General features: G+C 35.2%; 1 protein-coding gene across 4 annotated transcripts in view; it reads right to left on the reverse strand.

Moving 5' to 3' along the window:
* The window catches only part of ksr2 (kinase suppressor of ras 2), a 171688-nt gene that overhangs the window by 140648 nt on the left and 21414 nt on the right, over positions 1 to 9626 (reverse strand). For all 4 annotated transcript variants that reach the window (XM_015378853.1, XM_015378855.1, XM_015378854.1 and 1 more), the window contains exons 2-3: positions 5100 to 5240; positions 3277 to 3427 (exon numbers count right to left, since the gene is read on the reverse strand). In XM_015378853.1, the coding sequence (XP_015234339.1) occupies positions 3277 to 3427; positions 5100 to 5240 (292 nt within the window). The remainder of the gene's footprint in view (positions 1 to 3276; positions 3428 to 5099; positions 5241 to 9626) is intronic.

Here is a 9626-nt window from a genome sequence, read left to right on the forward strand (position 1 = left end):
ATAAGAAATGGCCAGATATAATGAATGTTGAAAGCACCATTATTATAAAAGTTTTTGCAGTGTTACTGTAGAGCTGCATATTTTAGAGCACACATTTTGACTATTGATCAAAAGGCTTCAAACAACGCTATGTTCAGACCACATGTGATAGGAGCAGCAAAAAAGTTATGCTGCTTCATTTTTGATGCTTGTACACAGGAACAACGTGCTTCAGGAGCGTCAAAGATGCGCGTCCATTTAAGTGTGCACATGACCATCTGATGCTTCTGCTGCCCCTGCATTCAATGGCAGAGAGTGGCTTTATTATATTTGCTGTTATAAGTGGATTAAAAGTAGATTTAAAATATTTTTAAATGAGAAAGTGCACCTCAGAACTTCATCTGTGCCGTCAGTTCATCAAGATCACGATCATGCCCTCAAATATCATTTCGTTGTTGGACCAGAACAAAAAAAACCTTTTATTTCGACATTTAAGTTAATTTAGGCATTAATAAACTGTTTCAGTGGGGTAATCATAGCTCTCTGCATCAGCAGTGCTGTCTCCCTGCCAGCTTCCAGATCAGCTTCTCTGATTGGTTGATGTGGCACATCGAGCAGCAAAAGTAAAATTTTTCCAACTCCAGCATCTGCTTCTTGTGTAGTGTATCTTGTGCGTCAGATGCTCAGAAGCTCTTGAGGCGCTGCTTCGATGCTTCAAAAATGCGCTACTGCTTCTGCAGCTTCAATCACGTGCGGCCTGAACGTAGCATTATATGCTGAGATATCAATTAATCTTCTACTGTATTTAAATATTTGTTAACCATTTCTAACATATTATTTATTTTTCTTGATTTTATTTTAATGCTAAGTTTGTTGAAGTTAATCAGTCTCAATAGTTAGACGTTACTAGAATATTCATTTAAAACACATAAAACTAAAAAAATTGCCATGAGGAGTATAACTGAACACACTATTGGCATATTTAAGCTAAGGTTTTAAGGTAATTTGCACATTTTCTGTTTAACAAAGGCATCAATCAAATGTTGCGTACGAACCATGTAACCATGGCCAGTAACCATGGCCAGACACACCTGGATTAATCAGTTCATCCAGTGATGAAAGACAGGAAACGTAAGAGCAGCATTAAGTTCAGGAGGTATTAGAGTACGCATAGAGACCATAGTAAAATAAATCTTTTTAATGGAAAAATTGACATAGACTTCAAGGTTAGAGGGAATGCAATTGAGAAGGAAATAGGAAAAATTTACTAATTACAAGACTCTAAATTAGGAAAGAGGACTGGAATGACAATCAATATGTTAATAACAGTGTTATAAGCTTATGGTGCTATACCTGGACAGCTATCTGTTCAGACTACCTGTTTGTGTTCTTGCTGTTCTTGGTTTTGAAAAATACCAATAAAGGTTTAAGTAAAAAAAAAAAAAAAAAGAAAAAAGCAACTATTTACAAATTAGTCATATTTGCTCAATTTTAATATTTATTTTGATGATGATCTCTTTTCTGATGAAAAAATACATTTTAAAATCTAGACTTGTCTCTTATTTCCCTTAGACATAGACAAACTTTGTTGTCATTTTGTACACACAGGGTGTATAAAAAAATTTGGTTCAGTAACTGAACGAAAGCAAGTGCAGCACAGATGTGCATATGTTATATTTACTTCAGTGACTTTCTGAAAAACATTTAGTTTTAGGAGTATTTTTACTGCACCTTACCTTTGAATTTTAAATCAGGGATATTACTAAGATGTAAGTAGTACAATTTCTAGCTTCCCCTCCAGTGGAAATAATTTTAATGAGTGAAGAAAAAGCTTAATTTAACAAAAAGGCACCAGAAACATAGTTTTGATTGAACATAAACTTTGATGTTTTTATATTTTCCATCTGCTAAGCATTTCCTTGTAGTTGGAGGCAAGGTAAATACACAACAAAAGGTACAAACTGTTACCAGAGGTACGTCTGACATACAGTATGCTGTATATGGCCTACTTCGAGTATTCATTTCAGAAGGGTTTTGTTTAGGAAGGATTTGGGAAGTGTTTTTCTGGTCTGAATTTGTTATTTTTACTAGTATTTATTTGTATCACTTTGAATTTTAGTCAATAAAATACCAGAATTTGGACAGAAGTTTTTTTTTTTTTTTTCTGTCTAATAACATTTTAAAATGTTTGATCAAATGTTATGATCAGCTACTTAGTAATTGAAATGCCCTTCTAACCAAATACTGTTTCACTGTTTCTAACCAAATACTGTTTTTGGACAGCTCTTTTTAACTTTTACTTAGGTAAAATATATTAGTGTCAGTCTTACTTTATTGCAACCTACTTCTGCTGGTGCTTGGGGTTATTATTAATAACCATTCCCTCTGGGAAAAAAAAAAGAAAAACAATATACTGAATTTATACTTAAAGAAGCTATTAGTTCGTTGATTATGAACATAAACTTAAAAGTCACCCACAGTGAATATAAGTGGTAGGATGTTGAAAAATCAAGGTTTTTGGACCATAATCCTTAAAACTTTTCATTTTCATATTTTGTTTCTTTTGTTTTACCTCAGTTTTTGTTTTATTTTGTTTGTTTTTTACATTTTAAATGTTTACTTAAACTCTAATTAGTGATAGGCAATTTTTTTTTATGACTTTTCCTATTTAAAGATTTGGATGAAGGTCGCATCACTTTTGCATCACAAATTAAATTTACTGGCTGCCAACATTCTATTTGATTAAACGAAATAAATTTTAACCTACCGTAAAACAATAGAACTGATCGTCATAAGTGATTATTTTGATATAAGGTTGTCCTTTAAAAATTTGTAACAATACCAAACTAATGATTTATTCATTTGGAGCAGTGGTGAAAAAAATATTTTCCTGATGAAGAAATACTATTTATGTCATTTTGTGGTATCTGTCTTCTCTATTGTGCATTCCATTTACTTATACTGATACCAAAATAGTCTTTAGGTTGAAGTGTTTTGCTCAGTTTTTATCACATCATTGTCTTGCATATTTATATTTCCTTTATTGTACAGCCAATTCTGTTTTATTGCTCAAACCTTTTACAAAGTTTTTTCATGACATGTGAACCTTTTTGCTTCAATTTGCCTTTTTGCTCTGCTATCAACATCTGAATTTCCCGATTAATTATGTTATATTTCATGTCACTTCCAGGAATAAAATAAAAAGACCAAAAAATATATATATATATTTTTGTAACCATCACAAATAGCTGTTTTACTGTCATGGTTGTGTATCTCTGTGTCAGTAGATACTCTTACCAAGTTGGTGAGCTTTCTTGAGGCAGGAGAGGGAGGCGTTTAGTCGGGCGCATTCTTCTTCATTGGCACCAAACTTCTGCAACAGCTCGCACACCTGATCCTCACTCATCTCCAACAGGCCTTCTAAATTCACCTCGCCGGCATTCATCTCCTATAAAGCACACATAAAGCACATGGTGCTATTGATGTATAGGAAAACTACAAAAATTAGGAAAAAGGGACAACATTTTTTAATTCCCAAAAAAGAATTATGAGGCTTTTTGTTCTCCTATGTAACCAAAACTTGAAAAGCTGGTTGATTCTGTTAGGAACCTTATAATCTTAGTTTTTTCATGTAAAATGACTGCCTTACATTCATTTGCATAGAAAACTGAAGGCTGCCAGGGCTGGAAAGAACAAAACAATAATTAAAGAGACTTAATAAATGAAAAGACATGCTTTTTTTTACTATTTTAACCTGCTTATTTGCAGTTTTTAGTAAAAACTACTATTGCAGGGATCAGAGTGATTATATATATATTTTTTTTTTAATAATAATAAAAATCTACAGCCCAGAATAATCCATACCCCTGGCACATTTAGTAATCTTTTGATTTTAACAACATTAATTGGGATAACCTTAAAGTTTTGGAGGAGTCAAGCCTGGCTTTTAACTTGAATCTCATTTAAAAAAGACCCTAAAACACTTGGGTTCACTATCATGGATGATATTTAGAAAAGTGCAAACATGCAAAAATATTTAAGAAAAAAAATATGAAATGCAAAACCGATACTCCTTGTTTATTACCGTATCTTAGATTAAAGGAGGTCTGGCTCATTTCCAATCAGAAAGACATTTTTAGTTAAATCTGCCTTAGGTATGAATAATTTAGGGCATTTTACATGATTTAATTTATAAAAGCCTACAACACAATAGTAGAGACTTCAAAACCATAAAACAGTCATGTAGGCGTAGTTTGGATTTACTTTCTTTCCCTTTTATACATTCAAAGTGTTCTATTAATGAAAAGAAATCGTATAAATTCATAGACTTTTAAACCGATAATGTCTGACAAGCACAGAATGGCTTAGACAGCCTTGTCCTACCATCTTTTTACAGTAGGAATGTACAAAATACAGAAGGGTTGCAAGATATCCAGCAAATGATTAAGTCTGAAGGAAAGCAGTATGCAGGTTCATACGGTCCATCCAAATAGTGCAATAGTGGGCCAGCGTCTCCATGATAAGTGCTGTCTGAATAGTGCTGGCATTAAGAAAGAAGGTAGGAAGAAAAAGAAGGACGCTTTCTAGTTTAGCATAGCAACCTTCTGATAGCCCTATCAGCAGCTAGGAGCTACCGTTACACACAATCCTCTGTGTGACAAGACTATAGGCACAGTCCGACTCACTTTTATGACAATACAATATTTCTTTGTGTACTATGTGTAACATGCAAATGTGCACGATTTCATATGTTTTGAGCTTAACTTTAAGGATAGCTTTAGCCATTTGCTATATTTATTTTTTTATAGTTCTTTTTCTGAAGGCTGTAGTCCCAATTTTAAAAGCACCATTCATCTCTGAGTCCATCATGTAACAATGCCTGTAATGCTAAAAGCTGTATGGATTCATCACAGCAGTCCAGAGTTTTATTTCCTACCCAGGATAATGTTCTCAAAGGAGCAGGAGGTTGTAAAACTTGCACAATTCAGATGGAGGGGTAGTGTTTCCTCAAAGTTTCCTCCTCGCTCTCTGTGAAGCTTTTAATTGGTCTCCTTATTTCAACAACTTTAAGGGAGAAACAAATAGCTGTAAAGATGAAACCCGAAAGAGTCAGCTGTCACCTCAGCCACCTCCTTCCTTAGATTAACGATGCGGAACCAGTGGTCGAGGCGAGGGAAGTCCTCCAGCTCTGCACTGCGCTCTTCTAAGGCCACTTTGCACTTGCAGGACAGCTGGCGGCTGAAGTACTTCACCAACTTCCCCTGTGAAGAAGAGGGACACACATTGTTAGGAGAGCTATCCCTAATCAGTTTCGTTCAATTTATGAAGCCAATTTCAAAAGGTTGATCAAAGGGCTGTAAGAGAATAAACAAAATGAGAAAATAGGAATTAAACTCTGGCAGTTAAACACTATGGAGAAAAGATCAGTCTTTGAAAAGGATACAAATAAAGCAGAAAAACCTGCCCAATACAAAGAGGCAAAATGTTTCATAGTTTCGGGGCCATGACCATGAAAGCTCCATCATCTCTGTGCTTAAGTCTCATCTTTGAAAGAATCAAGAGCAGCTGGTCCCGTGACCTTAGAGACCCCGAAGCAGACTGTGGGTTAAACAAGTCTGAGACATTTAAAAACAAATAATATCCTTTTTAGATCAATTATGTAGCAAATAGGCAGCCAGTTTAAAGCAGCCAGAATAAGACTGATAGGTTTTTACTAGTTTTATTAAGTTAAAAGTAGAGAAGGTTCATTTTTGACAAGCTGAAAGCAAGATAGCAAAACCTGTCTGACTGGAAATAAAGTACAATAATCAACAGCAGCATCGAGTTAGGAGACATTATTCTTCATTGTCACATTTTATCATAGTTTATAAAAGCTTCTCTCTGTGACAGAGCAGATTAGTGAATCACATTTAAGGTTGCCTCCCAGACTGGTAACAGTTAAATTTAAATATAGTGTCAAACAGCCAAGGTCTCCATGGAGGGCAACCCAAGGCCCAAGGCAGAAAATAGAACCTCAGTCTTTATTTCAGCGAAACAGGAAATACATGGCCATTGAAGCTTTGATGTTATTTAATCATTTCAGCAAAGATTGAACAGAGTGAGGATCATGTTTGTTCATTGGAAGGTTGAATTGACAATCATCAGCGTGACAATTTTGGGGTTTCCTAAAATGGAACCCAACTTAGACAGAGAGAAATATCCGATACAGTAGATACCCAGAGAGACGGAGAGATGCCTCTCAGGTATCCCACAGCCAAAAGTCACTGTGGACAACACAGTTATTTGTGCTGCTGTTCTTCTGTCATTACAAAAGTCAGAAAAACTCAAAGGTATCATCTTTAATACAAAACAGTGAAACTAAGATACCACGATCAAGTGTTTTAAAGTCAAAGTCAAAAAGTACAAGGACAACAGAATTACAAACATCAGTAGATATGTGTGGAGGAACACAGTCTCAGGAACACAGTCTCTGGTTAAAGCTTAACCCGCTCATGCAAAAAGATTGTTAGAGTTGTTTGTCTTTCAACTGGAAAATTTCTTATGTTCACCGGAATATACCTTTTTATCATTAACCATACAGTGTTTTTACAGTTTAACTTAAAAAAAATCTGTTTGTTTGTATTTTTCTTCAACTGATTAGGAGCTGTTTTTTATTCTTTTTTTTTGTCATAGATTGCACTACGTCATCCTTTAAAAGCTCAGGGAGCACAGTTAATGCAATACGGCTATTGAAAACAACAGCTTGGACAGAATGCCCTAAGGTAGGATGACTGAGGAAACCAGGAGATATTAGTTGAACTATAAACTTCACTCATCAGAGTTATCGGGTTAAATGACTGTGACTGATCTGGTTAAGGACACCTTTCCATCAAAGAAGCAAAGACAAATTCTCACAAATTTCAGACGAAATATTCAAGATGACAAACAAAAGGTAGAAGTTGATGAGAATACATGGTTTATAATGGGATGGAATTATTTTCAAATATAGTTTTGTTTTTCAACTGCTGCCTAGGCTCCATTTTTATCAAAGTGCGAAAGTTCAACTGAAGAATTCCTTTCCTACATCCACCTGCCACACAGCCAATCAGCTTTGAACCACACCTCCATGAAAGCCAGTAGGCATCCAAGTTCATCTTAAAAGGCCTCCAATACGCACCTGTCTGCTCCTGTGTGCAGGCGGAGGATGCTCTGTGTCTTCATTCAGATGATATTGTTTCAACCCACCTCCAGCCCCTCCTCCACCTTCGTAGCTAAAGCTTCATCAGAGTGTCATTCCTCCTGGACTCTTACTGTGTTCCCTGTCTCATCTTAACCGGTCTGGCAGAAGACCGCCATGTTGAGCCTGGTTCTGCCAGAGGTTTCTTCCCAACGGGGAGTTTTTCCTCTCCACTGTCGCTCCATGCTTGCTCATCATGGACAGATTCACTCAACCTGTGTTATCCAACTGGACTTCCATCTAGGTCCCTGAGTGAAGCTCTAGTATCAGCCCAAACAGTCCTCTGGATCTCCCCATAAAGCTCAGCAAACCATTCCACTCCACCACCAGTTCAAGCCCGGGGGGGAAAACAGCCCTATCCTTTGCTCCTGTTCATGCATATCTATCAAAATTCAGCGCAATGTTTCCTGCCGAGGTCTGAGCGCCAAAGACAAAGTAATTGTATCAATAAATTTCTCCTAATTGTCTTTTCTCTTCATGTGAGTTTTTCAAAACTACCATCTGTCAGCTAAATAAGGTTTAGTTTTATCCTCATTGTCTCCAAAATCTGTTTTATTTACCAAGCAGTGCAAGGAGTTTGATTTTAGTTCCAGATTTGATTTTAGTTGGTTCAATTTATTTTTCTTTTTAATGTCCCTTGTAGGACATTTTTTCTCTCAGTGTGTATTTAATAAATATAAAGAAACATATTAGGAGTTTTAGGTACATTAAATATGCCTTATTTATTTATTTTTTTTATTTTTCTTGTTTAACCATGTTTAGTGAGGCGCTGCAATTAGCTCTTAATGTCTGGGTTGTAATGAATGTAGTGTTTTTTGAAGGTTTATTCAAATGTTGAGATGCCGCTTTCCACACTGCAAAACATATTTGCCTACGGGTATCAATAAAGTTACCTTGAACCTCACAGTCGCAGACATTTTTATTACAAAAATGCAAATTTGATACGACATTAAAAACGATTCCTATCAACACTGACCTCCTTCTCTTCATTTTGAAAACATTAGGCTCTATTCTGTGATGCACTTTCACATCAAATTCAATGGAATAACTAGTGTGGATGTGAAATAAAATACAACAGAGTTTAAAAACTATAAATACTTTTGGAGGACGCCATATGTAAAGATTCATTCTGCACTAGTAACACTTACAGCCTCTTGTATGATTCTTAGTTAATTCTTTATATGTGACACTATTTAACACAATTTTTTGTAATGTAGTGATCATTTTGCCTAGAATTGTGAAATTAATTAGAAGATTTATTTAAGACTGGATAGTGACCTTTATACTACTTTAGCCATTTTAGCATATTACTTATTTATTTATTTATTTATTCGTTTATTTGATAGGGATAAGTATGTTTCATGCATCATGTCACACACTACAACATTTTAGCTAAGGCTAATTCTCAATGTCTGTCCCCAGTTAGGCTTTTACACAAACACAGTGACTGTACACAAGAACAACAGAGCAAATTACACATTAAAACATCACAGAAATAAAATCAGGTCAGTTAGGTTATTAATGTTCACATGACTGACCTCTCAATAAAAAGTCTTTAAGTTTATGTTTAAAAAGGACCCAGTTTGACTCTCCCTTACCTTTAAGCTTTGCAATTAATAAGGAAATAAGCTAATAAAATTATATAAAACTATAGGTTATATTATTTTAATGAATACAGTTAAGCAGTAAAACATGAATATTGTGTCAAAATAAAGAATTATAGATTTATTTCTGATATCTCTATTACACAAATAGGTACAGCACATTTATCAAGCCAGCTATATGTTTAAGAAAAAATGTATTGCAAATGTCTCAGGCCTGCGTGCTACAACTGTAACAGTTCCCTCTAGTGGTTGTATATTGAAATAGCAACCTGTCCCAATTCTACCTTTCTAAAGAAGCCATTGATTGATATGGCTTTTTTTCTAATCATTATAAATTTGTTTTTCCTAAAAATGAAAAGAATTACCGTTTGGGTTCTCTCTTCCATATATGGGGTTATAAGTCATATCTACACACAAATCAACAAAAGAATAAAATGAAAAAAAAAAAATATTTTTCCGTTTGACTTTTTTGATGCAACAAAGAGTCTTGTTAAAGCTAAAGGGAGTAAAAAAAAAATAAATAAAATAAGCTCAGTCACTCAGGTTCGATTCCTGGCCTGGGGTCTTCTGGAGTTTGCATGTTTTGTATGTCCTCCCCGCATGCGTCAGTTCTCTAATGGTAAAATAAAAAACAAAAAAACTGTTACATTTATTTAACTAAAAGGTTAATTGGCCTTCTAAATTGTCCTTAGGTGTCAGTGTTTGTGTGCATGGTTGCATGTCTTTTTCTGTCTCTGTGTTGCCCTACGACAGACTGCGGACCTGCCCAGGGTGTAACCCCGCGGTTCTCAAAGTGTGTGGCGCGACCCACTGGTGGGGAATTGAGA

This window comes from Cyprinodon variegatus, unplaced genomic scaffold, assembly GCF_000732505.1.
Source record: "Cyprinodon variegatus isolate N-32 unplaced genomic scaffold, C_variegatus-1.0 Scaffold180, whole genome shotgun sequence".
NCBI classification, from domain to species: Eukaryota; Metazoa; Chordata; class Actinopteri; order Cyprinodontiformes; family Cyprinodontidae; genus Cyprinodon; species Cyprinodon variegatus.